General features: G+C 56.8%; 1 protein-coding gene across 1 annotated transcript; it reads right to left on the reverse strand.

Annotated features, from left to right (window-relative positions):
* Positions 1-335: 335 nt before the first annotated feature.
* WDR86 (WD repeat domain 86) lies at positions 336-27,993 on the reverse strand. The gene is made up of 6 exons (XM_003270936.4): positions 27,388-27,993; positions 19,278-19,419; positions 15,065-15,485; positions 4,200-4,335; positions 980-1,083; positions 336-833 (listed from the first exon to the last, which is right to left on the reverse strand). The coding sequence occupies exons 1-6, from the start codon at positions 27,548-27,550 to the stop codon at positions 669-671; spliced, it is 1,131 nt and encodes a 376-aa protein (XP_003270984.1). The 5' UTR covers positions 27,551-27,993; the 3' UTR covers positions 336-668.

Here is a 27,993-nt window from a genome sequence, read left to right on the forward strand (position 1 = left end):
GACGGGAGCTCCCAAGCAGGGTTCCCGCTGTCACCTGCACAGGCTAAAGAGCTCCTCCCTTGCTCCCTGGCCTCTTCCACATCCACCCCCTGCACCAGTGACATTGGCGGCAGCCCCGCATCTCACCCACAAGTCACCCCCAAGGCTGCCCAGGCCGGTTGTGAGAGGCAGAGGGCAGGAGACCCGCTGCCCTGGGTTCCTGGAATCCCAAGCTCCAAAAAGAAGCTGAGACTCAGTTTGCAAAACAAAAAGAGGACACAGGAGCACTTTAAACTTTCAGGCTGTGTATTTCAGTTCCCCACAAGGCCCTCGAGACGGACGATTTGCCAGAATAACCAGGTTTGTGGGGCTGGGGGAGCTGGGGCAGTCTGCCTGCAGCCCCTGAGGTGGGAGGGTCCCCGGGACTAGGCCTTTCGCCAGGTCAGGGATGGGGAGGGAGAACAGGAGCCACCCTAAAAGCGAAAAGAGGGCGGTCCCCAGGACGAGCACTCCCGCTCCCGGCGCCTGCTGGCCACCGAAGAAAAACCAGACGCCTGCGCCAGGCTCTCCTCCCGCCCGGGCTTCCTCACTCCTCCCCGGCCATCGGGCGCCACCACCGCGGGTAGCAGGGCGGGGCGCTCTGGGAGCCGCGGGGCGTCTGGGCTGGCGTCTGCAGGGGCCCCGTGGGATCAGGCCGGCTGCAGGGGCGCGGTGGCGCAGCCCACCTTGTTGCTGAAGAGGCGCGAGAGGCTGCGCGTGGGCGGAGGGGGCCGCGGAGCACCTCGGAGCCCGCGCACGTCCCAGAGGCGCAGGGCGCCGTCGTGGGAGGCGGTGTAGAGCACCTGACCGTGCACCTGCGGGTGCAGGGGCGGGCGTCACCGGCGAGGCGGTAGGCAGGGGGGTGGGGGGGACGCGGGACGCGGCTGCCCGTGTGGATGGATCGGGGCGGGGCACCTTCCCCCCTACGGGCGGCGGCCCCGAGAAGGGCGGAGGGACCTACCTGGATGCAGTTGATGATGAATGTGTGGCCCCGGAACACCCTCTGCAGCTCTCCAGACTGTGCGTCGAAGGCCCGGGCGCAAGCGTCCCCGCTGCCCGTGAACACTGTGGACACACAGCGCGCGCTGGGCCTCCCTCCTTCCCTCCCTCCCTGCCCGGCCCCCCGCAGGCAGGGATGGGGCGGCGAGAGAGCGACCTGGGGCGTCTCCGAGACTCTGCCCCACCGGGGTATCCTGAGGCTCATACGGGAAGTGGAGAGCGCCCCTCCAGAGAACAGGGGTCGCCGCGGTTATTCTGCTCCACCCTGCAGATGCCTGCGCGCCAGCTGGCCCGGCCCCTGCCCCTGCTGAACACCGCCCGGGCCCAGTCCCCACTCCGCGGTTTGGTGAAGTTGGTTTCCGTGCCTGGTTGGGAGGCCCCTGCCTGGGGATAATCGTCAGGTCCTCGAGTCGCGTCCCCCCCACCTTCCGCTACGTCGGCAGCCTTATCCTCCTGTCCTCATTAATGGATCGGCACTCAAATCAAAGCCCAGCCCTCTGGGGTTCATGATCACGCACCCCCGGGACCCCTAGCGCCGGCGAGCCTCCGACCTCAGTCTGTCTCCTCCCCCAGGTGGCTGCCTCTCCCTGGGGTTTCTCCTAAGAATTTAGTCCAATCGTTTTCCAAAGGCAACCTGCATCCGTCACTTGGAGGTCTTAGCCACAGATCGTGGAGCCGCATCCCAGAATCTGATTTAGCAGGCGGGGCCTGAGAATCTGCATTTCTAACCAGTTTTAGGTGACGCTGCTGCTAGTCAGGAGGCCACACTGACGATGTGGACCAGAAGAACTCACTTGGTCTAGGCTGGGCTCTCCAAAGCCGACCCTGATGCTAGGACTTGATGCAGACAGTTCACCTGGCAGGCGTCCCAGGAAACGCTCACAGGGAAATGGGAGGTGGAAAGGGAGGGAGGAAGTCCTGTGGGGTCTGTCAATGAGCAGGTAACTACAGTGGGCAACTATGGCGCAAGCCTGCCAGGGACCTTGGGGAAAAGGGGTAGGACTATCTGGGGGTAAGGGTGCTGGGCTATCTATCTGAGGGTGCTCTGTGGGTACTTGTTCCCCAGCCTTTTTTTTTTTTTCTTTTTGAGACAGGGAGACAGGGTCTCACTCTATTGCCGAGGCTGGAGTGTAGTGGTACCATCATAGCTCACCGTTAACCTTGAACTCCTGGGCTCAAATGATCCTCCCGCTTCAGCCTCCTGAGCCGCTGGGACCACAGGCATGCACCACTACACCCAGCTAATTTAAAAAAAAAAACTGGGGGTGGGGGGGGGTGCGGCTGGGCACAGTGGCTCACGCCTGTAACCTCAGCACTTTGGGAAGCTGAAGCTGACAGAGTGGATCATGAGATCAGGGGTTTGAGACCAGCCTGGCCAACATGGTGAAACCCTGTCTCTACTAAAAATACAAAAATTAGCTGGGTGTGGTAGCACACACCTGTAGTCTCAGTTACTCAGGAGGCTGAGGCAGGAGAATCGCTTGAATCTGGGAAGTGGAGGTTGCAGTGAGCCTAGACTGCGCCATTGCACTCCGGCCTGGGCCACAGAGCAAGACTCTGTCTCCAAAAAAAAAAAAAAAAAAAAAATGTAGAGACAGGGTCTTGCTATGTTGCTCAGGCTGGTCTTGAACTACTGAGCTCGAGATCCTCCCGCCTTGGCTTCCCAAAGTGCTGGGATTACAGGCATGAGCCACGGTGCCCAGCCTCTTCCAGCCTTTTTGTTAAAACTACAGAGTGAATGGCCCCAGAGGGGAAGTTTCATTTCTGGGTCTCTTTTCAGCCCCTTTCTGCCTTCCCCCCACAAACTCAGACAAATGGACGTGGCCTGGAAAACCCAGTGTGGCTGCTGAGCTCCCCGTGGGTGGGAAGAGGATCAAAAACAGTGTCTGATCATCCCATAGCCTTGCTGGCCAAGACCAAGAACCGAGCTGGGCAACAGTGGGCTGCAGGCTTCGCTTTCCCTGCAGGCTCCGTGCCGCAGCTGCACGGGGAGGTGTTCTAGGCAGCCGCTGGCCAGAGCCTTTCAGAGTAGAACCTTCCTCGTGTTCAATTAGAGGACCCAGACTTGGGAACAGAGCCGTAACCACACTTCCAGGCTTGGACACAGGAACAAATGAAAAATAATTTTTCCGTGTCAGACACCTGAATCCTGAGGGCATGTCAGGATCTATTTTCAGATATCTGCATTCTATCTTCATCCAACACATTTGCTGTGAGGTCAACTTGAATATTCCACTGTGGCTCTTCCCCCATCCCGTCTCCTCCCTCCCAGAGGCAGAGCCAAATGGCCCGGGTGTGTGACAATTTGAGACCTGTAGGACAGACAGCTCGTTGCCTGCTCAACATGCCACTCTGCCCTTCTTTCTTTCCAAAATAACCCTGATTCCATCTGGGCAGCAAATTCCTCAGATAAAAGACTTTATGATTCACTATCTCTTATACACAGAATGGTCACAGAGAAGTATGTAGAAGCCCTTGGATGAAGCCTCCAGGAAAGATCTTAAAGGACCAACTCAGCTAGAAGACGTGTCCTTTCGCCCTTCATCCTCTCTCTGCCTGCCTAAAACATGACACGATGGCTGGCACTGTAGCAGCTATCTTGAATCATGAGGCTTCTTTAAAGACAGAAGGTGTGTGCTAAGGATGACAAAGAAGAGTGACAGAAGAAAGCTGGGTGCCTGATGACTTTGTGGAGCCACCACATTCCACATTCCAGCCGGGACCACCAGCCTCTGAAATTCTTCTACCTGAGAGAAAATAAACCACCACCTCATTGGAACCACAGCTACCTGGATTTTCTCTTCTCTGCAGACAAATCCTAAGGCCAAGTGAGGCCAAAGCCATGTGGCCCTCGAGGCTGGCAGGATTAAGGGGCAGTCACTGTCTCACTTGGAGAATTAGGATGCCCCCTTTGGGACAGGCTTTTGACCCTAGGCCCTCCCAGCAGTCCAGACTCCCAGGCTGTCCTGGAGAAAGGTTGGGAGGAGCCACCAAACTCTTATTTGGACCTTCTTTGCAAAACAGCTGGAAGCACGGGTGTGTGGAGAAGGAACGAGCACCGCCATTGGACGCTGATGATTGGCAGCCAAGGCTCAATGAGGGAAAATCCCATAGGAAGTAAAGAAGCAGAGAGGAGAAGCCAGGCTGGGGTGGCACAGGTCGTGCCAGGCCAAGTCACTTACAGGTGCCCGCGTGGTACTTGAGGGCGCTCACGTTGCGTCTGTGGGCCATGAATGTGCGCACACACTCCCCTGTGTCTGCCAGCCAGCACTTGACGGTCCTGTCGGCGCTGCCAGAGTACACGAGTCGGTTCACCAGCTGCGAGGAGGAGCAGGGAGGGTCGGCAGCTGGGGCAGCTCTGAAACCCCCCAGACCTCTCCCTCTATAAAGGGGGAAAGGGCATGTGCAGGTCTCAGTGGTGAAACCATGGGTGAGCCTCGAAGGGCCCTGCCACCGGCCCCCCCAGACTGCCCGCTTCAGCACCCAGAAGCAGGTGGCTTTTTTTGCCACCCAGCCCCACACTGCCCTGGGCCAGTCCCTGGCTCTCTGCCCCTCAGCTGCTTCCCCTGAGGAATAGGACGTGGACAGCCCCTTCCTCAAGGGTGTGTGGGGTACAGGCACTTAACTGCTCACTCCTGCTGGCTGAGGAGACGGCTTCCAGAGAAGGGCTTTCACACGGGGCTTTTGCTTCAGATGGGCAGACAGGACAGAGAAAGCCCTGAGCGAGGGTGTGAGGCAGACTTCTGCCAAGGCTGGAGCTGACAGCTGGGGGCTGTCACAGGGTCACTGCTCCCCCTGCTCCTGGGGCTCACAGCGAGAAGGGGGCCCGGGAGACAGGCTTGCCCAGCCATCTGATGCTGCTGTCTCACAGGAGGCATGGGAAGGGCCCAGGAGACAAGGGAAGAGGCCCTCGCCAAGATGAATGGGAGTAGCAGCCCCAGGGAAGTGCGGAGACTATTAAAATAATTCTGTAAATTCCCCTAGACCAAACACCACCCAGCCAAGAGCATTCCCAGCCAGCACCTCTGGTCAGCAGAGTCACGGACGAGAAGGCAAGGGCGGGCAGGCAGGCTCCACAGCTGCAGTGATCTGGCATGATGGCACAGGAGACAGGCGCGGGCTTCATGCCCCAGAGAGGCCTCCTGCCACTACTGCTGGGGCCCAGGAACCAGGAGTCAGAAGCGGGTCGGGCACATAGTGCATTTCTCTTGTGGTCGGCAGGCAGTGGGCCCACCGGCAGGCAGTCAGTCCACGCTGGCCACTGGCATCCCGAACACGTCCCTCCTAAGCTTCCCCTCACGACCACGCTCTGGGCCACTTTCCACTGCCGGTTCCCCATATTATCTCCCTGTTCAAATCCCAGAGGACAGGGCTTCCACGACCCGGGCCACAGCCCAGGTCAAAGGAGTTAACTGGCCTTGGGCCAATCACTGTGGCCAGAGAGGGCAGTGGAACCAGGAGGAGCACAGTGTGGCCTCCGGGAGGCAGAGGCTGCGGGTGCTTCCTGTGGACAGTCACCTGCCCTCTCTCACGCCCTGCCCTGAAGTCCTGTTGGGGTTATGGTGGGCCCCAGCCTAGGCAGCCTCCCTAACTGGATGGTCCCCTCCCCAAGGACAGGGATGCGTGTGACTGCCCACCTGCCCATGTCAGCTTTGGCAGGGTTCCAGAACATTCCTGCACTCAGACCTCAGCCGTCTGTACCACCCGGGAGCACAGTTCCTGCCAGTAATGCGGGCACCAGCAGGAAGGACAAATGGACCACCCTGAGCCTGCCGGGCACACAGTCAGCTGCTTACAGTCCTCGACAGCCCCTCCGCTTCCTGAGAAAGACCACGCCTCCCGCCTGGTGCCTGGAGGCCCTGCAGGGCCCAGCTTCCCTGGCCCAATCTCCTGGTTTCCACTCCACACACCTGTGTCCACACTGCTGCCCCAGGACCCCTGGGCACGTGCCTTCCTCCCAGGTTTCCTACAAGTCCTCCCTGCCCAGAAAGCCCTTGTACTGTGATCCTCCCTTTTCCTTCATGGGCAAGTGGAAGCCCGGGATCCTTCTTCACGCTGTGTCTGCGTCCTGGAGGCAGGGCTGACCACCACCAGCGCAGCACTTCTTGGCCATCTCCCCAACACATGGTCAGCTCCAGAGCCAGCCAGGCTCCCTGTGCCTGCGTCCCAGACAGTCACAGAGCCTCTGGGGCTCTAATAAGAGGAGTGGGCAAGGGTGGAATGTTTGAGACTGAGACCCCCAAGAACTGGCCAGTTTCGCAGCCCCACACCTCTGCGCTGCTCAGCCCCTGCACCAAGGAGGCTCGCTGGGTGACCAGGGTGGGAGAGGACAAAGGGAAGCCCCTCTTGCTCCCTGGCAGCCGGCCCTCACCACACAGAGCCTGTGAGCACTGTGTTTGGCCCTCCCAGTAGCACCCTGCCGAACACGAGCCAGAGCCACACAGGCCGAGGGGGCACTCCCAGCCTCAGGGTCCTCAGCCTGTGGAGGCCTTGCTGTTCCCTCTAGCTGGTTTCCTGACAGGACAGGGAGAGCGGGGTGGCCCGGGGAGGCCTGAGCCAAGGGGGAAGGCAGGATGATCCTGAGGGCTCCTTGCAGCCGCGGTGGCTCTGAGGAGTCTCCCGGCAATGACATCCAACGAAGCAGAAGCAGGAGAGGCACCGGCCCGGGGCTCCGCCGCTGAGGACACAGATGCAGGCCTCCACCTTCCCGGGCTCCAAGGGAGCCCAGCAGGGGTGGGAGGAGGCCGCAGAGGGCCTGGCAGGCTCCAGAGCAGCAGACCCTCCAAGATACTCCTCCCAAGCAAGAGTGTCGGGGGACGCACCACCTGCCTGGTGACAGGTGTGGTGCTCACAGACACGGGGCTTACAGATGCACAGTCTTGGGTTCAAATCCTGCCTCCACCCCTCAGCAGCTGTGAGACGTGGCCAAGTTACTCATCTTCTCCAAGCTTTCATGTGCAACGTGAGCAACAAGGACCTCCTGCTAAGGAGGAGGCCACGAGGGCTGACGCGCCGCACACAGCCAGGGTCTGAACACGGTAACTCCTGCCCATCCCTAAAATGCAGGTGCAGTCTCTGCCCACCGGCTCCTCAGGGTTGGGTGAGACTCATGAACTGGTACGACAGGGCTTTTGCAGCCAGAGACTGCCCCACAACATCCTTGCTGTGATCCCCACCTGGTCCCCACCGCCTTGGGCTCCCAGATCCTGTAGGTCTTTTTTTCCTCTGGCTGGATTTGAAATGCTTCGTTTCTTTAAAATCACAATGTTGCTATCTGATTTCAAAACTGGGTGCATAGGTGTCTGTTTTAGTTATTTTTTACAATTTACATTTGAAATGTTTTATAACTAAAATGTTTAAAACATCCCTGTAAAACCATGAAGGGACAGGGCAGAGACTCTATCTCTCCTCCTTCACAAGGACCCCGGGTCAAGCCCAGAACCTGGCGACCCCTCAAAGAGCAGGGGAGAGGGCTGCCCTGCAGCGCAGGGGCCACCACAGACAGGGTGCCCCCTGGCTTTTTGACCTTGGGTTTGTCGCTTAGAAGCAGGTCCTCACACCATCTCTGGCCCAACCCTCTCCAAAGGAGGCCTGTGCGCCCCTGGCTCTGTCCCCACCTGGCTTCTGGGACCCCCGAGGTCAGTGGCTCAACCCTGCATGCAATCCTGTAAAAGGCGAGGGAGGCAGAGGCGCCTCTGGGCACGGTGGTTTCTCAGGACCTCACCTCTGCTTTTGGCCAACTTGGAGCAGGCTGCAGGCTTCGGGGAAGCAGGGAGGATGCTTTGTGGCCACCAGGTCCCCAGGCTGACGGTCAGAGGCGGGGTATATGAAGCTATGGTCTGAGTGTCGGTACCCCCCAGATTCATGCTGGAACTTAACCCCCACTGTGATAGCATTAGGAAGTAAAGTGGGCATGAGGGCCCGCCTCATAAATGGGGTGAGTTCCCTTTTATAAAAGGGCTTAAGGGAGCTTGTTTGTCCCTTCATCCAGGACGAAGAATGTGGCAAGAGCAGCAGCCACCAGACACAGAATGTGCTGGCACCTTGACCTTGGATTAGCCAGCCTCTGGAACAGGGAGAAATACATTTCTATTATTTATAAATTACCCAGTCAATGGTATTCTGCACCTTTTCTTTTCTTTTCTTTTTTTTTTTTTTTTTTGAGATGAGGTTTCTCCATGTTGCCTAGGCTGGTCTGGGAACTCTGGCCTCAAGCGATCCATCCACCTCAGCCTCCCAAAGTGCTGGGATAGCCGGTGTGAGCCACCGTGCCCGGCCCTCCAGTCTAAGGTATTTTGTTACAAGAGAAGCAATGGACCAGGACTCTGCGAAACTGCACGGTCTCCGCTTTTCCTCCCCAGCCTCTGGAAAGGCTACCCACGAGCTTGTCTCCATAAATCAAAGAAGCCTGACCTGTGTGATGCGAGTGGTGCAGACACCACAGCTCAAACGCACCATCACCGAGCGGTTCACTCAGGGTCCCAGCAGACGCCCCATACTTGGCCCACCAGGAAACCTCAGCCACTCTCTCCCTTGGCTCTTGACTTGCAAACACACACGCTTCTTCAGCAAAAGGATTTCAGAGGCTACATAATGGGGCTCGCAAAGCCACTGTGGGGGCCCAGGACTCTCAAGGGCACCTGGGAAGGAGTTTGCCTGCTCCGCCCTGCACGGGGCAGGGGCTGTGTGAAGTCCTTTTGAAGAGCTTGCTTCCTCGTCTCAGGTGCACCCACCAGGCCTGTACGCACAGGAGAAGGACGCCTGGAGGTGAGCATGAGGCCCTCTCTCATTTCGAGGAAGGGGAAGGAGATGAGGTGTCATAGACCACGGGTCAGTGACCCCGACCGCATGCCGAGAGCAGAGAAAAGCAACAAGCAGGTCTCTGCTTCAATCTCAGATAGCAATGATGCCGCCTGCTTCACAGGGTTTCTGGGCTGGGGTGGAGAAGCCACACAGTCCTGTGTGCGGATGCCGCATTCCTGAGAGCAGTTTGTGGATGGGGATGCCGGTGAGCCACGCTGGCTGAATGCACAATCTCCAGCCCAGCAGAGCACTGAGGCAGAGTGAGGGCCCCAGGCAGGCCATGGGGCAGGGGCCCCAAAAGGATCCAAATGCAAGAGCGCGTGGGGTGTAATGGCCAGCCCCGGTGCCACGAACCAAGGGACAGTCAGAGCTCAGGGAGACAGAGCACTTGCAGGGCCAGGGCTGCGGAGCAGGGGAGGAGCTGGAGGGGAGATGAAAAGTCCCCAGTCCATCCCTCAATGACAGAGCTCGCCCCGTGAAACAGACCCAGCCCGAAGCTCATTGCACACCCCCCACATCAGGACCCCATCTGGCCACCCCAGGGGCAGTCATTGTGTGTCTCCACTTGGCAGATTGTGAAAAGGGAGCCCCCCCGCCCCCACAGTCAGGAAGCCTCGGGAAGTTGCACAGCGTCCTGAGGCTGCGGGCAGAGGGGATGGTACGGCGCCCACCTCCCATCCCTTTCCCTCTACACGCGCCTTAAGAGTCATTTCACTTTGGCAGTTCCTCAAAAAGCTGAACAGAGAATTACCAAGTCATCCGCAGTCCCACTGGCAGGCACATACCCGAGAACTGAAGGCAGGATGCACCCAGACCCCGTCCACCCGTTCACAACAGCTGAAAGGTGAAAGCAACCCATGTGTCTATCAACAGGTGACGGATAAGCGAAATGCAGTACCCACACACCAGGGAATATTTATCAGCCACGGAAAAAGGAGGGAATCTCGCCACACACCAAAACACAGATGAACCCTGAAGATCTTACGCTCATGAAATAAGCCAGACAGGAAAGGACAGATCCTGCACGACTCCACTCATGTGAGGACCCAGAGTCATCAAATTCAGAGACACAAAGCAGAAGGGCGGGTGCCCGCGGAATGGAGGAGCAGTGGAGAGTCAGAGTCAGTGTTTAATGGGGACAGAGTTCTGATTTGGGCTGATGGAAAAGTCTGGAAATCATGGTATGATGTTTGCACAACACCATGAACGTGCTTCACCACTGAGTAAACGCTGAAAATGGTTTAAAGGGAGGCCTCAGCTGATCCTGTGGGTCCCCCTCCTGTGCTTCCTGGACCCGAGAGGGCCAATCAGGCCCTTCTAGAAAGGCAGATCGTGAACCGCACTTCCAGCCCATCTGATGAAGGCTGTGGCGGCGATGGCCCTCAGTCAGAGAAGCCACAGAAGGCAGGAGGGAAAACTGACGAAGCCACCTGTGGGGGCGGGGACCAGCGAGGGCCAGGGGACGCCAGACCCAGAAGTCCTGCTTCCCGGATCTGCTCATGAGGCCGGCCTCCTGCCCTGGTTCCCTGCCCCTGAATCTCTGTTAGGAAGCCCCCTCTGTGTTTAGGACAGTGTGAGAAATGTCCCATTGCCCTAATCAAACCTGGCTTGTAAGGCAGCAGCCTTCTAACCCCTGCAAAACTCCAATTTTCTGAGTGGTGTCAGGTGAAAGAAATCATATACAAGGGAAGAGAAAGGCAAGATGGTCCCTTCTGTGGGTCGCATACCCCCCACACGCAGCTGGGTGAGCTGGGAGCCCGGGCGAGGCTGAGGGGCCGACTGGATTCTGCTTCTCTGTGCACCGGGTCTGGGGCCCGACAGTCCTTTTCAAGAGGCAGATCTGGAAGGGTGGGAAAAGGTGCCTTCCCCACCCTGTGAAGGGGAGAAAGAGGGAATCTTAAACGTGGGCAATGTTACAACACACTCAGATGCACCAAAATATCACCCAACAGACTTCCCAAGGGATTAGAAGGTGCTGAACAATTAGGGAGATGGCGGGAACAAAGTAAAAGAAACTCCCGTCTATCGAGAATCTAGAGCTCGAAGTACAGGGGCGCGCCTCCTCCCCGGCCCCGCCCCTCCCACGCACCGTGAGGCTGACACCTCATCCCAATCGTCCTGGGCGATGGGGGCCTTTTTTCTACCTCAGCCACCAGGTCTTCCTAGTGAAGCAGGGTGTCACTTGGTAGTTACCTTAGTGACTACCTGAGCAGAGACCCAAACCATCAGACGTTTGGCTGCCTTCAGTGCCAGCTGCTCTTTCTGCAAAAGCGTGTGCTGCCTTCCTTCTGCCAGACCCTTCAGACACCCAGGGCGGGGCAAGGAGTTGCCCAGCTGAGACGCAACAGCCAGGCCCGAGCCAGCCATGTGCTCCCCAAGAGTGGACCTCCCGGACCCCAGCTCTGATCGGGGGCCCCAGCCTATGCTGCAGCCTGATGCTCCCCTGCGCCCAGGCCTGGGCCATGCCCCCTCTCTCTTGCCCACATGCCCCCATCCAGCGGGCCAGCGAGGCCCTCTCTCCATGTGCCCCCCACACCCCCAGCCTCTCAGACACCTTGACCCCCACCCACCCACCACTGACTCCTCATCAGAGAACAGGAACCTCCCTCCCTGAAGGGGACTTAGGGTCTGTGTTTACAGGGGTAAAACGGACCCCGCCCCGGAGTCCCCCACTGTGAGAGCATCCCCATGTGGAGAGCATGTAACCCCTGAAGCCCCCTACCCGGGAAGCGGGCCTTGCCCATGCCTCCTGCAGCCTCTGAGCCCCGCGGAGCGCCGCCCATTCACTCCCTCATGCCACGGGCCTGGCTCCCAGGTCGGGAGGCCGAGTCTAATAGAGGAGGCAAACTCTACCCCTGCCACTACCAGAACCTGAGGCTCCGGGGCCACTGGCCGCCCAGGGACCTCCCAGGCCTGTCACAGGCTGTGCACCCTGCACACTGCGGGGCCGCTACCCAGGCGCCTGCTAGGTCCTTCCTCGCCCTCTCTCTTGCCTTCCTTCTGTCTTTACGAGACCTAATGGTCCTGAGAGGCTCACCTCCACCTCCCAGAACCTTCTGACCAGTGCATTCCTAGGGAGTCTCAGCCCTCATGGCAGCCCTGCCCGTCTCCAGAGCCCCCCATTCTTCAGTCTTGGCTCCCTGCACCCCACTCCCCTGCTAGGACTGAGCCCCACTGGCCACCTGGGCCAGGCTGTCCCTGGCTGTTCCCATGGGCACCTTCTGTCCCCAGTCCTCTTCCCATTCAAATTGCTTTGTGGGGCTGGCTAAGTTTCAAAGGGAAAGAAAACAAAGGCACAGTCCACAGCCAGAGCCTCTGCCCCCCAGGTGCTCTCTCTTCATACCCATCAACATGTGTGCCTGCGTGGTATGTTTGTGGGCATGCATGTACATGCGTGGCTTGTCTGTGCAGTATATTCACACGTGTGTGCATGTGTGCCTGTGGGGCATGTGTTCACACGCGCGTATCATACATGTGCATATGGAGTGTGTGCGCCTATGCCTGTGTGTGCACACAGGTGTGTGGGGTGGGAGCTGTCCCCCCACACTCTCTCCTTTAGCTTTCCTGACTCTCTGCCAGGACATCCTACGTTCCCATTCTCCAGGAAGAACAGCACTGAGACCCTATAGAATACCCTGGGGAGCGAACCTGGGGAATCCCGCCACCCCTGGGGTGGGGACAGTTGTCACCTGGGAGGGCAGTGCTGCTTTTCTCCCCCGCCTGTCCAGCACCTGCCTCCACCTGGCCAGTGGCCTTTCTATGCCTGCGCTGGTTCCTCTCTTTCACTGGCGACGTGAGGGCGAGTCACCAGCTCCATGTGGGACAGGCCTCCCAGCGAACTCCTGATCCCTTCCCCTCCCAACCCCCTGCCCTGGCAAGCTCAGAGCACAGATGTAAGCCAGGTGGGGCGGGCGGGGGGTCTCAGCCTCACTCCACACTGCCCACCACGGAACTGCCTGGCAGGAAAGAGGCCTCCGATGCCCCCAGCTCTTTACGAGTCTCGGGCCACTAGTGCTGACTCTCACAGGAACCCTGGGAGACTAGAAGAGCTGTTATCACCACCAGCATCTGACAAGGACACGGAGGGAGGGCCGGGGAGCATGAAGAGTGGCGGAGTGCGCCTCCCCCAAAACGCGCCCCTTCAGCATGAGGATGGTGTCGAGTTAAAGGCACGTAAAAAACAGGTGCGAGCAGTGCACCCTGACCTTCCCTTCTTTCCTGAAAGCAGGAGATCAAGAAACAGAAACTTTTTTTTTTTTTTGAGACGGAGTCTCGCTCTGTCGCCCAGGCTGGAGCGCAGTGGCGCAATCTCAGCTCACTGCAAGCTCCGCCTCCCGGGTTCACGCCATTCTCCTGCCTCAGCCTCTCCGAGTAGCTGGGACTACAGGCGCCCGCCACCACGCCCGGCTAATTTTTTGTATTTTTAGTAGAGACGGGGTTTCACCGTGGTCTCGATCTCCTGACCTCGTGATCTGCCCGCCTCGGCCTCCCAAAGTGCTGGGATTACAAGCGTGAGCCACCGCACCCGGCCAAGAAACAGAAACATTCTTATCACCAGAGGTGGAGCTGAGGCCAGGGGAATCCTGTGCAGACAGACCCTGTGAGATGGGCCCGTTCTCCACGACGAGCTGCCCTCCTAAGCCCCTCATCTCGCTGCATTTGCTGATTTACTTCTCTTTGTCCACCCGTCCCAATGTCCTCAGGTGGGACCTGAGTTAGAGACGTGGGGTTTACATGCCCCACCCAGCATCTCAGGGACCTGGGTGACCCTCCCTCCACGCGAATGTGAGCCCTTCCCTACTCCCCTGGTCTTGGAGCCCCGGGGCCGCCTTTACCCCGAGAACCCCAAATGGGGCCCTGGCCTGGCTCTCCTATGGGATTGAGCACAGCGAAGCCTGCTCAGGGCTGCCCCGACTCCAGCCCCGTCGCCCGGAGCCTGCCCTTCACATCTTCTGCGGCTTCGCTGAGCATCAGGTGCTGGTAGCAAGGCACCCCAACTGCTTGCTGCAGGGGTCGGATCTGCCCTGGAGCAGGGCAGAGGCTGGCCGAGACCAAGCCAGGAACATCTAGACCCCAGCATGGGGGATCACACCCAACAGGTCCTCCGGCCAGGCACACTGTTAGGTCCTTCACAGCAACAGCAGCAGGGATGGTCTCGGTCGCGGCGTCTAAGGGCTGCCTGGCAGCACGTTCACGCGTCTTCCATTGATTCACCATATCCCCACCACAAGCCCACGGATGGGGCAACTTCACACCATAATCCCTAATCCAAAACCTTGGGACCATGCATTTGAGGATATCTTGGCTTACAGACACGCTCCTGCATCTGCAGGAAAGGTGTGAGGACCCTCAGGCACCGGGATGATCAAAGCGCACACAGTCACACGTCTCTTCAGGCCAGACTCTGCCACCAAGAGTTTTCGTGCCAAGCTTAAGAAAAAACTTTTCAATTTTTGGAACTTTTTGGATTTAGGAATTTAAGAAGGGGCGTAATCCTCCCTGTACATGTGAGGAAACTGAGTCCCAGTCTGGGTGGCTTGTCCAGGGGAGGCAACGGAGACGGAGCAGCAACCCCACGTCCCACATGGCCACACCATGACCCCGCTATGAGCCTCCTCTATCCTGGTTGTCGGCTTATAGCATGATGGGCCACTTCCCAGGCCCCAGGCCATGAGGACGGAGCCCAGGCGGCTACCGGCGTTCACCCTGACAGCACAAAGACAAACCAGGAAAACAGTCAATACCCGCTCCAGGCGCCCTGCAGGCAGGATCTGCGCCAGCCCTGGCCCAGGATGCAGATCCAGAAGCTGAGTGTTACGGGCTACGTCGTGCCCACCCCAGATTCACATGTCGCAGCCCCACCCCACCCCTGTACCTATGAATGTGGCCTTTTTGAAAGAGGGTCTTTAAAGAGGCAGTTGAGTTAAAATGAGTTCATAGGGGGGCCCTAATCCAGTATGACTGGCGTCCTTCTAAGAAGAGATTAGGACACACACACACACGTGAGGACAGAGAGAAGGCAGCGTCTGCAGGTTAAGGAGAGGCCTCACAGAAACCAGTACCGCGGACCCGTACCTTGGATTCCCAGCCCCAGAACCGCAAGGCCTCCATGGCGCGCGCTTGCCAGGCCCCCATCTGCAGCACTTTGTTATGCAGCCGAATCACAGATACCCAGGGCAGGGCGGCAGTGCAGGGGGTGACCTGGGCTCCCCTGGCTGCTGGGTAGGGATCAGGACAGTCTCACCTCCAGACAGATGACGGAGCCCTGGTGCTCCCGGAACACCCGCAGCTGCTCCCCACTGAGGATGTCCCAGGCACGGATGGTGGCGTCGGTGCTGCCTGTGAAGGCCGTGTGGCCGGGCGTATCTAGCACTAGGCAAAGCACTGCACCCGTGTGGCCCCGCAGCGTCTGGTGGCAGCAGCCGCTGGCCACCTGCCACACCTTGGCCGTGCCATCTGTGCTGCCGGTCACCAGGAGCCCCCCGGCCGCAGCCTCTTCCATGCAGGGAGTGCTGGGGAGGTCCCACGGGGCAGAGTAGGCTAGAGTCAGCACGCAGTTGCGGTGGCCCCGGAACTCCCGGGACATCTGCCCCTTGTCCACACTCCAGACCCGAGCCGTCCGGTCGTAGGAGCTGCTGAAGAGCTGGTTGTTGGCAACCAGGATCCTGGGGGCAAGAGGGAAGGGGTCAGGGATCAGAAGGCACGGGTTCCAGAATCCACACAGCCTCCCAACGGGCCATGCTAGGCACTGCAGCTAAAATAACCTCTCCGTGTCTGCCCAGCTTGCCACACTCACCTTCCAAGGTCCAGCTCAAATCGCCCCCACCTCCAGGAAGCCACCCTGACTCCCCTCATGCCCACCCTTCCTTGCCTGCCCCTGGGCATGTACCTGTAGCAGGGACCAAGCTTAGATGGTCCCCTGGGATCCCTCCAGCATCCCCTCAGCAGCTCTCCAGGAGCAGCGGGAAGGGGGTGGGGCAGGAGGTAGGGGAGCACGGCCCTCCCAGCTTGCCCGGAGTTGAAAAGCTTCTGGGGATGCAGGGTTTTCAGCCTAAGACTGAGAAAGTCCAGGGCAGAGTGGGACACACTGGTCACCCTGGGAACAGGGCCAGCTCAAGTGGCTGGGCCGGGGCACTTCAGATGAGGGCCCTGAGAAGCTGGAGAACACTGGGAACTACCATAGTGCACCCAGGGGTGCTTGTGAGAGGCATAGCCAGGGATCACGCCGCAGCCAGTGGGGGCCTCTGCTGCCAGCTCTCATGGCAATCCCCATGCAGACTGAGGTCACAGCCTCAACAGGGTTCCAGCCACATAGCTGGGAACTGGGGGTTGGGTAGCCCAGAGAGTCCATCTATTCAGTGCATCTATTCTGACCAATATGGGAGACCAAGGCCCCCACACAGTATTCACGACTCTTACTTTCATTTTCATGAAAGCCAAGAACTCCCCAGAAAAACACACATTTGTCTTTAGTGCAGAGCTTTGCACAGAACCTCAGAAGGTCTGAGCACACACCCTTGGTAAGAAGCCCTGCACCCCAGGAGAGGAGACCACCAAGGGGTGCGGCTGTGGCTGCGCTGTAACAAGGTGCATCCCTGCCGGGGTGGGACCCTCCTGAATCAGGACCATGGCCGGCCCTGCTGCTCCTCCCGCCCTCCCGCGAAGGGCTTGCCGGCCAGCCTGGCATGGACAGGAGACCCACTCAGGGGACAAGCCTGCTGCCTCCTGCCTCTGCAGGATCCCAACAGCATTCCTCACTTCCCGCAAGCAGCTCCACAACACAGGCTCCACTCAAATGCCAACTATCCCTTTCTTGGCTTCTTCCCTGAGACCCAAACAGGATGATTTTCACAAAACATGTATTTTTTTTTTTTTTTTTTTGAGACGGAGTCTCACTCTGTCGCCCAGGCTGGAGCGCAGTGGCACGATCTCGGCTCACTGCAACCTCTGCCTCCTAGGTTCAAGCGATTCTCCTGCCTCAGCCTCCCGAGTAGCTGGGATTATGTTTATTTTTAAAGGAAATGATGCCTTGATGCTGCTGCAGCAAAGTGCAGGAGGAAGAGGGTGTAGCGGGAGGAAGGGCATAGTGGGAGGAAGGGTGTAGCGGGAGGCCTTGGGGTATGCAGGGGGTGGCTGAGTCCTGCTGGTGTGAGAAGGCAGGGACGCCAGGCCACTGAACGATCGGTGACCCCGAAGCTCACAGGCCTGACCTGGCTCTGAAAACATGGGAGGAAGTGAGTTCCTCGGGGATCTCACTGATTTATGAGGACAGTTACTTAATCATGCAAATATCTACAGAGAGCTATGGGTTTGGAGCTGTGACCGATCCAAAATAGTGTGTGTGTTTGTATATGTTGTGAGTACATGTGCCCATGTGTGCATGTGTATATGTATACATGTGTGCATATGTGTATATGTGCATGTGTGTTGTGTGCATGTGTGCCTGCATGTACTTTGTGTGTATATGTGTATGTTTTGTTGCTTGTGTAAGTTGTGTCTATGTGTGTGTATGTGTGTGTTGTGTGTGCATATGTGTGTGTAAGTTGTGTGTATGGGTGCATATGTATGTTGTAAGTTGCATGTGCAAGTTGTGTATGAGTGTATATGTATGTTGTGTGTCTATGTGTGCACGTGTATGTGTAAGTTGTGTGTATAGGTGTATATGTATGTTGTGTGTGTGCACATGTGTAAGTTGTGTGTATGGGTGCATATGTATGTTGTGTGTAAGTTGCATGTCTATGTGTAAGTTGTGTATGTGTATATGTATGTTGTGTGTGTATGTGTGCACATGTGTATGTGTAAGTTGTGTATGGGTGTATATGTACATTGTGTGTGTGTTCGCACATGTGTATGTGTAAGTTGTGTGTATAAGTGTATATGTATGTGTGCACATGTGTAAGTTGTGTGTATGAGTGTATATGTATGTTTGTGCACGTGTATAAGTTGTGTGTATGTGTATATGTATGTTTGTGTGTGCACGTGTGTATGTGTAAGTTGTATGAGTAAGTATGTTGTGTATGCACGTGTATATGTGTAAGTTGTGTGTATGGTGTATTATATATGTTGTGTGTGTGCACATGTGTCTGTGTAAGTTGCGTGTGCACATGAAAGAGTAAATCTGGCCGAGCATGATTTCTACCTCTAATGTTCCAGTTTTGCTTTTGAGAAGCATCTGACAGTTGTGGGTTTGGCAGCTGAGGGCCCACTGGTCACTGCAGGCAGGCCTTCTCCCTGCTGAGCCCATTGCAGCCTCTGCCTGACTCACAGGAGGGCGCTCCCCCAGCCCCACTCTCTTCTTTCATGGCAAACTTCTTTCTCAGGGAAGTCAGAGTGCTGGGAAGAGGCCAGTGGAGCTGTGAGCCCTGAGTTCTCACTCTAGCCCCTTCTTTACCACCCTGTGGGCTGCCCGGGCAGGTCTCAGGGCCTCACCTGCTTCAGCTGAGAAAGGCCGGGGCCAGCCGGCCACCCTACCTCGTGTCTGCATAGACCCGCCATTCATTCTAAACAGTCCCCGCATCCCTTCAGCCTCCTCCTCGGGGTGTCACCCAGCTCCCCGCCCACCGACTACGGATTATCGGCTCTGGCTGCAGCCACCTGGGACTCCAGCGAGCTGGGCTGATGGGTCTCACTGCCTCCCTGTCCCCCCATGCACTGGTCCACGGACTGGGGGTTCCTGTCAGAGTTCAACAAGCGGCAGCCCTCTGGCGGGGTTCATCCTGTCTGGTCTGTGCCCCCAGCCCCACCTTCAGGACCCCCTCGTGCCAGCCTGCGCCAGCCCTGTCTTTACTTGGGTCAGCCTCCAGGCAGCGCCCCTCCTCCAGTGCAGCTGCCAGGCCCAGAGGCGCCAGGAGGCTTCCCTCAGGAGTCCGAGGCGACCACCACAAGTGACTCCAACAGTGTCCAACTGATCTGATCAGCAAAGGAATTTCCATTGCTCGGATCAGACCCAAATTCATTGAGAAAGGAACAATTCCAACCTTCTTGAGAAGGAGGGGCTGGGATATTTTCCACAGCCACAAAGAAAGGAGGGGCTTAAAAATATCCTCAACTCCGTCTTCGGAACAATCCCCCATGCTCCTCCTCCTGCAAACCTTTGGTCCACAACTGGGCCTCAATTAAGCCGTTTCCTATGGACTCTGTCCCCATCCGTACCAGCTGGAGGCTCTGGTGCCTTTCCCTGCACCCAGCGGGGAGCCGCTATGCCCCCAAGGGGGAAGCATCAGGCTCGGTTCAGTGGATGGGCAGTGCCTCCCTAACCCACAAGCAGCTGCGGGCACTGAGCTCGCTGCCTGTCCTGGGTCCACGTCGCTGGGTGCTACTGACCACCTCCCAGCTGACCACGTTTTTACTTCCCCAGAGAGCGGCGGGCCCTCACGTGCAGGGGCCCATATCTCTGACCCCTCAGCCCCACCAGGGGCCTATGGTGAGACCCGGCCCAAGCCCCCAGCCAGGCTGACCTGTTCACAATGGATGTGTGTCCTCGGTACACCTGCAGACACTGCCCGGTCAGCACGTCCCACCTCCTGATGGTGCAGTCGGCACTGCATGTGAAGGCGGCCTCATCCTCCAGCTGGCAGAAGGTCACATAGCTTTCGTGTCCTGCAGATGAGGGAGGGGATATGTGAGCGTACTGGGGATGCCAGCTCCTGCTTTTCTTCAGGGAACAATGTTTGAAAAGGGAAGAAAGCAGGATGTTGGGAGTGTTTGAGACAAGCTGGAGTCAATTAGCATTAGTTTAGTTTTGTTTTGTTTTGAGACAGTCTCACTCTGTCACAAGGCTGGAGTACAGTGGCGCGATCTGGGCTCACTGCAACCTCTACCTCCTGGGTTCAAGTGATTCTCCTGCCTCAGGCTCCTGAGTAGCTGGGATTACAGGCGCCTGCCACTATACCTGGTTAATTCTTTGTATTTTTAGTAGAGATGGGGTTTTGCCATGTTGGCCAGGCTGGTCTCAAACTCCTGACCTCAAGTGATCTGCCTGCCTCAGCCTCCCAAAGTGCTGGGATTACAGGCGTGAGCCACTGCGCCCAGCCCTCAACTCATCCTTTTTAAAGAATGACTTCCGTCCGAGTGATTCTCAGAAAGCACAGGGTACCAGTGAGGCACGACAGATAATCAGGGAAGTAACCATGTCCTCAGGATGCAGCAACCATGGCGACCGCGCCGTCAACACAACAAGCCCCAGCATTCGCACTGCAGGCAAGCTCATTCAAGCAAAGCTATCTTCACTAGGGACTTCCCCCTGTAGAGAGCACGTGCACTTTGATTTTTACTGGTCCTCAGAGTGACCCTTTGCTCATTACAATAGTAAAAAACACACCGCTGGACGGAGATTTAAGATGCCAGTGAGACATGTGACGTATGAACAGGGATGCACAGCCACTGTGCATGAGCACCCAGAACATGCTTCCCAGCAACCCCCTTCCCCACCTGCTCATGAATAATCAGGTAAGACTCCAAAAAAGGGATCCTCCCTGCAGCTGGTCTTTGCTGTCTCATCCTCACAGGCGGCCCACCCTGACTCCCCTCTTGGGGCGTCCTGCCTATTCTGCACCTAACTTTCAGGGTATTCTTCCTCCTGTGCAATACATTGCTCTATGCTGCATCTCCTTGGCTGTGTGTCTTTTGTTTCAATTATTTTAAACTAAGAAGACAAGAACTGAGGCTTCACAGCAGCCATCAGCAGCAGGAGCAATCCAGGGCACTCGCCTGCACCCTAAACCCTCTGTTTCCTCGGCTTCCACTCTTGCCTTCCTCCCTCCTTTCTTCCTCATTCTTTATCATCTCCTTTTAGTCTTTTTCAAACCTTTCAGCTTTTGCATTCCACATTTCCTCACCTGGGATGGGGACAGTGCCTGCCTCGAGGGATGTAGCGCAGACTGAGGACAGAGGCAGCCGCAGAGGGAATGGCACATGTTCGCTATTTTTCTTACACTGGGGAGAGATACTGTGGTAGGCAGAATGACGGCCCCAAGACAGCAGGTCCTAATCCCTGGAATCTGTCAATGTGACCTTACTTGGAAAAGGGTCTTTGTGGATGTGACGAGGTTAAGGACTTTGATTGGGGAGATTATCCTAGATTATCCAGGTGGGCCCTAAATACAACTGCAAGTGGCCAGGTGCAGTGGCTCACGCCTGTAATTCCAGCACTTTGGGAGGCCGAGGCGGGTGTATCACCAGGTCAGCAGTTCAAGATCAGCCTGGCTAACATGGTGAAACCCCGTCTCTACTAAAAATACAAAAAATTAGCATGGTGGTGGGCACCTGTAATCCCAGCTAGTCAGGAGGCTGAGGCAGAGAACTGCTTGAACCCAGGAGGCGGAGGTTGCAGTGAGCTGAGATTGCACCACTGCACTCCAGCCTGGGCGACAGAGCAAAGCTCTGTCTCAAAAAAAAAAAATATATAAAAATATATATATCTCCACAAATGTCCTTACAAGAGAGAGGCCAGGGAGATGTGATATACTCGGAAGAGGAGGCCGTGAAGGTGAAGGCAGAGATAGATGTGGCCATGAGTGCAGGAATGCCAGCAGCCACTAGGGCTGGAAGAGCCCAGGAACCGCGACCGTTCCCTGCAGGGTTTAGATGTGACCCTGCTGACACCCTGCTTTCAGCCCAGGGACGCTAATTTCAGACCTCTGGGTTCCAGCACTGTGAAGAATAAACTTCACTTGTTTCCAGGCACCAAGCATGCTCCTTTGTCACAGCAGCCCCAGGACACTAACATAGACACAGAGACAATGAAACACAGCCTTGCCCTCCAAGGGAGCTGCAGGCCCAGAAGGGAAGACAGTCAAGGGCAGCGTGCGGTCGGCAGGGCTCGGCACCCCACTGGCAGCAGCTGGCCAGGGCTCCAGAGAGGAGCCTGAGCACTGGGGACGGGGAAGAGGGTGACTCGGTGCCCGTAGGGAGAACAGAGGCTAGGAGAGCAGGCGTGCAGGGACTGGCTCCGTGGGGCGCCTCCAGGCCAGAGTCTGAGTGATTGGTAGAGATGGCCGATGAGGCCGGGATGTGGCCAGAATGGAGGGCCAAGAGTGGAGGGCCATGCCAGGGTGTCTGGGGTCTCAGCACCTGAGCTACCCCACCGGCTGGTTGGGACTCTATCTCATGGGTGCAGTTAGATAGCTTGACTACCACCCTGGCTGCCAGATCAATGTTTATGCCTCAGGCACTGCTTAGCAGCCCTGGGAGCCCTCAGGGTCTCTGATCTTAGTAGGGCCTGCCCTTCAGGTAAACATGGTGTGTATACAGTTGTCCCCCAGTATATACAGTTGCCCCCAATACCCATCAGGGATTAGTTCCAGGATCCCCTGCAGATACCAAACTCTACAACGCTCAGGTCCCTGTGGCGTAGTATTTGCCCATAACCTATGCAATCCTCCCGCACACTTCAATTCATCTCTAGGTTACTTATGACACCCACTGCGATGGCTACACATCACTTCACTCGTGTGGATTCAACGTAGGACTCGGTGAGCAGCGAAGCCAAATTTTGCTTTTTGGAGGATTGTGGAATTTTTCTTTTCCTTGATGTTTTTCATCTGTGGTTAGACGAACCCACAGGTGCAGAACGTGTTGGGCAGAAAGGCCCAGTTGCATTTGAGGAACTCCGGGACCAGGAAGTCAAATCAAAAGACTGTTAGAACTAAAAGCCATTTTACAGATGAGACAACGGACGAATTCAAACATCCACGCATTTGGGGGACATACTTATTACATTAAGAATTTTGATAGAATTTTAAAATTTCATTTAGACAGCTGGTATTAGGTAGACAGGGATTTAGAATTTCCTGGGTAGTTTCAAGCCAATTCACATCCACCCCTTCCCCTGACCCCCTGAGTTTAAGTTCAGTTACTCTTGGAAAAACACAACTTCCTGAGTTCTAAGAAACATAATTTAACAAAAAAGTTTTCCAGTTTCCCTGGAGGGCATATACCAGGCTGCTAAGAAAACAATGTACGGATTAAGTCAACATTTGAAGAAACTGCAGATTCTGTTTCCCTTAAAATACATGTCGGCTTAAACATTGAGGGCAATGTGTTTGTCAAAACACAGGCTAGATTTTTGCCAACCCCAGAGGGTTTATAAAATATGTTAAGATTGTCAATAAACTTTCCCTGGGAACAGATCCGTCCCACCCTCACTGCTGCCACCAGGAGGGCTCAGCAGAGAGATCGAGGCTGGAGACACCCAGGATGGAAAGGCAATCAAGGTGTGCTGTGGGCATTCAGGTGCCAGGCACCTGCCTAAGGATCCTGTGGGGCTGATGCCAAGCCCAGCTGCTCCAGCCCCATCTCAACCACAGGAAGGTGAAGCGCAGGAGTGAGTCGTATGTTAAGCCAAGAAAAGCACTTAAAAGCCAATGGCGGCTAGTGAGCTGTGGCATCTCTACCTGGTGGAACTAAAGCCTGAAGCCAGGGATGCTGAAGACCTGAAATGAGGGACCACTTTATGATGTGTGTAAGGAATAAAGGACATATACGCAGATGATGGCAAATTGATAAAAATGTAAATGCATACAAATATTGAAGAAAACAGGTAATGATGAAAGGAAGGTTAAAAAAAAAACTCCATTTCTGAACCGGGCCAGGCTGCTCTGATGCCCTCTGCCCTCTGTCCTGTGGCAGAGCCTGGCACTGAGCCCGCAGAGGCCCACGGCACTCAGGGCTCTGCTGTGGACAGGCCTCTTCCCCTGGGTTTCGAAGCACTCACCCAAATCTGAACACACACCCGAGTGAGTCACGGGTCAGAGCCAGGCCAACACAGCATGTCCCCAACCCCAATCCCCGTGTTCCACAGAACACGAAACAGGCCTCCACTGACGCAGGCCTGCGGGGTCACCCTAGCGGGGAGGAGGCGGAACCAGGCCTGCCACCCCTGGAGCTGCGGCCCCCACCGCAACCCCGAGGACCCCAGGACAGAAGAGGGAAGGCATGGGGGAGGGCTCATCACACCTCCAGGGGCTGCAGGGATTGTGCAGAATAAGCAAAAAAGCCAAACTAAAAATAAATATTTCTGAAGGGATGAAGAATGCAGATAAGATGCAGTTATTATGTTCAAAGAACATGCTGAGGCTGACGGTTTTCTGCCAAGGTAGCGCCTGCACACCCTGAGGACTCGCTGGAAGTTTCAAGTCAAACTGCTCCCTCCCCCACCACCCCACGCAGGAAAAGCAGCTCAGAGCTTCGGACCTGCTGGTGGCAGGTCTCTGCCAGTGGTAGGCTGCAGTGGGCCTGGTGCCCCAGACTTGCGTGGAAGCCGTTGTCTCCCTTCCCTGTGTCCCAGCTTTAGACAATGGACTGGACAGCCGCCCCGGAGGCCACACGGGGCAGGGATGGCACTGCTGACCTGGTTTGCTCCAGCCCTTGTAGCACAAGGGTTATTTTCACCTGTTGGGGAAGCCCCACTGAGCCTGCTGTCCAGGACAGAGCCTTCCTCTGCTCCCCAATCCCCCCCTTTTCCACCCTGCCCCCGCCACCTGCATGGACTCCACAGTGGGCTCACTCTTATCTAAGACTCCCACTGGGTTAGATAAGAGGGAGCCCACCCTGGGTTCAGACAAGTGGGAGCCGCAGCCAGACTCTAGGTCAGGATCTGTTCCCCTCCCCCAGCTCCGATCCTGCAGGGCTCCCTCAGGCTGGCTGTGGCCATCCAACCTGGAAGGAAGCCCTCTCCGCTGTTTCTAGGATGCAGTGGCTGCGTCCCCAACTCAGGCCCAGAAGAGGTGACAGCCTTGCTGGTCCGAGCCATGGCCACTGTGGCTCCCTTATGTTCCACCTGCATTTTGCAGAGTGTCCTTTTATTAAACTCTCCTGGTAGAACCCAGTTTCGACGGTGCCGGGACCCTGAGACAGGTGACATCTGGCCCCAGAAGCACCGACAGTGTGGCTGAAATGGACACTGACGCGGCCAGCAGAGACTTGTAGCAAATCTGCACGCCCCCACTTTGAACCAAGACCTACGCAGCTTGGCTTTCTGGACTTCTCCGGCGGGAGCGGTCACTTGTCCCCAAGCTGTGTGAGGCTGCTGTGGCTCTTGTCACCGGCGTGCCGCAGGCCTCCTTCAGCCCAGTCTTCTCGGCCAATGCTTTCCCGCCAGGCTTCACAGGGACTCTCCTATGCCTTCGGCTCCCAGCAAATGGGAATGTGCGGTTGTACCCAGGAAATTAAAAACAACCCCCGCCCCCTCGTGTTAGAAGACGAGGAAGCGTGTGGGACAGCCACAGTGAGTTGCCACCTTCAGGCTGAGTCCCCTACTCAACGGGAACAGGGTAGGATAGGCACCACCATTTTGGAAAATGTCACTCATCTCATTGAACCAATAAGTGCCCCCAAATAAAGAGATATTCAATGAATAAACCTGAAAAAGAGGAGGTCGGGGATAAGCACGTGGCAAGTAATTCTTCTCTTTACAGAGTAATTGCAATGAAGCCTTTTTCACCGTGAGCTCACCAACCGCATTTGAAAGGCAATTCCGTGTATGAACAAGTCAACGCATCCACAGGGCGGGGCTCCCCGCACACCGGTTCCGCAGCTCACTCTCCCTGGGGCCTCCAGGAGCAGCACCTCACCCACCAAGCCCGCACGCCACAGGGAACTCCCGGGGCCAGCTGTGCATAAGACCCACCCAAAAGCTTGTTAGAAATGCCAATTCTAGGCTGGGCGCAATGGCTCACACCTGTAATCTCAGCACTTTGGAAGGCCAAGGTGGGTGGATCACCTGAGGTCAGGAGTTCAAGACCAGCCTGGCCAACATGGTGAAGCCCCATGTCTAATAAAAATACAAAAAAAATTAGCCAGGCGTGGCAGCCAGCACCTGTAATCCCAGCTATTCAGGAGGCTAAGGCAGGAGAATCACTTGAACCCGGGAGGTGGAGGTTGCAGTGAGCCAAGATCATGCCACTGCACTCCAGCCTGGGCAACAAGAGCGAAACTCCATCTCAAAAAACAACAACAACAACAACAAGAAATACCAGTTCTACAGCCCTATTCACGGAGGACAGCATCACTGGAGCCCCGGCCTGGGGATCTGCGTTTCTGAAACACCACCCACCCCTCTACCCCCAAGACACTCTTATGTTTGAGCACAACACCAACTGGACTTAACATTTCTAAAAGACCTCACATTTTCCATGCCTGCTTGAATGCCTATAAGTGTGTGTGGTTGTTTGGGGGGGGGATGTGTGTTAGTTTGTGGCCACCTGTCCATTATCCACACCAACTCCCAAGTAACCGGTAATCCAAAAGTCATCCCTGTTGGTTTTGAAATATCTACCCTATTTATTATTTTTTTCTTTTTTTCTTTTCTTTTCTTTTTTTTTTTTTTTTTTTTTTTTTTTTTTTTTTTTTTGTTTTTGAGACAGAGTCTGGCTCTGTCACCCAGGCTGGAGTGCAGTGGCACGATCTTGGCTCACTGCAACCTCTGCCTCCTGGGTTCAAGTGATTCTCCTGCCTCAGCCTCCTGAGTAGTTGGAATTACAGGCGCCTGCCACCACGCCCGGCTAATTTTGTGTATTTTTATTAGACACAGGATTTCATCATGTTGGCCAGGCTGGTCTCAAACTCCTGACCTCTGGTGATCCGCCCGCCTTGGCCTCCCAAAGTGCTGGGATTACAAGTGTGAGCCACCGAACCTGGTCAACTGTTCTTATTTAAAACCAGCAGTATCAGGATTAGCCAATATTGGAGCTAATATCCTACCTAAGTTGGAAGGCCTGGGCGAGGCCACGGAGGGTTCACTGACGATGGTGGAAAAGCCGGCGGTGATAAAGAATTACCCACAACAGAAAGCCTCGCGGCTCATCCAGGGGACTGTGTGTGCTACCTGGGCAATAGGAGGGCCAGAGCTGAAAGGGACCTCACAGTGCATGGGACAGGCCCAGGGGAAGGTGCACCCGAGGCACACTGACCTCCTGAGTGAGTACAGGACACAAATAGAAACCACCAGGCATGCAGGCAGGGTTTACAGCAATGAGAGGGCTCAGACTGCCATCTACCCCTCACTGGCTGTGCGACCTGGGCGAATTACTTAACTCCCAGCCTGTTTCACGTCTGTATGTGGGATAACATAGTGTGACGACGGCACACTTCTCCGCACCGCTGGCCCTTAACAAGCCCCTATTGTTACTACGATAGTCGTCAACAGGAAATGCCAGCAGAAGAGCACAATTGGCCGCAAAGAGGCCACGAGGCACCTAGAGACGAGGGAAGGTTTGCTTAGAAGGGGTATAGGTGCAACTTTTTGTTTGTTAACATTGTTGTCAAGGGAGATTTCCTGCCGCTGGTTGACAAATGATCTTCGCCTTTGTAGCGGACGCCCCTCGACCCACCCATCCGATCCCGGCCGCACCCTGCTCTGCACCCGCACCCCGCCCCCGGACCTCACCCTGCCCTGCCGTGCGCTCAATAGCCAGATGCTGGGCCCAGACAAGCTCTCTTCCGCGAGTGTGCCGGGAGGAGCGGGGGCTGGACTTCTAGAAAGGGGTCTGCGGGCGCAGGAGCTGGGGTCCGCGGTCTGGGGCCGCAGAGCTGCGGCGAAGAGGGCAGGGAGGGAGTGGGAGGGTCTACCTTGCAGGAGCGCGCAGCACTGGCCGTCCGCGGTGCTCCAGAGCCGGGCCGTGCCGTCCTCGCTGCCCGTCAGCAGGCGCTGCCCGTCGGGGCTCAGGCTTAGCCAGTTGATGCCCCCGCGGTGGTCGGCGCAGACCCTCAGGGCCGACCCGCCGCCCCCCATCCCGCTGGCCGGGCGGGGAACAAGAAGGAGCTGCGCCCCGCTAGGGAGGGGCGCCCCGGGGTCCGCGCGGCGTCTCCGTACGACTGCGGCCCGCGGCCATCGCAGGGAACGGGGAGCCCGACTCCTGCGGAGGCACGCGGCAAGGGGAGGGTCAAGGACGCTAGCTCCCTGCTGCCTCCAGCCTCTGGGCCCGCGAACCCAGGGCGCTGCGGGGGGCGGCCCACTCGGGACCTCCGCCCTGGGTAGAGTCCTGGGCGCGCGGGCGGAGAAAACCCCCTTCCCAGCACCGCTCGGAGGACCCACACCCCACTGGGCGAACAAGGCAGCTGCGTCTCTGGTGCACAAGGAGCCCCCCGCCTCCTCTCGCGCCCACGGGGCGGGGGCGGGGAGAGGAACACGGGAAGCCGAGCGCCCCGCGCCCTCCCTGGCCGAGCGCGGAACAA

This window comes from Nomascus leucogenys, chromosome 13 (assembly GCF_006542625.1).
Source record: "Nomascus leucogenys isolate Asia chromosome 13, Asia_NLE_v1, whole genome shotgun sequence".
Classification (NCBI taxonomy): Eukaryota; Metazoa; Chordata; class Mammalia; order Primates; family Hylobatidae; genus Nomascus; species Nomascus leucogenys.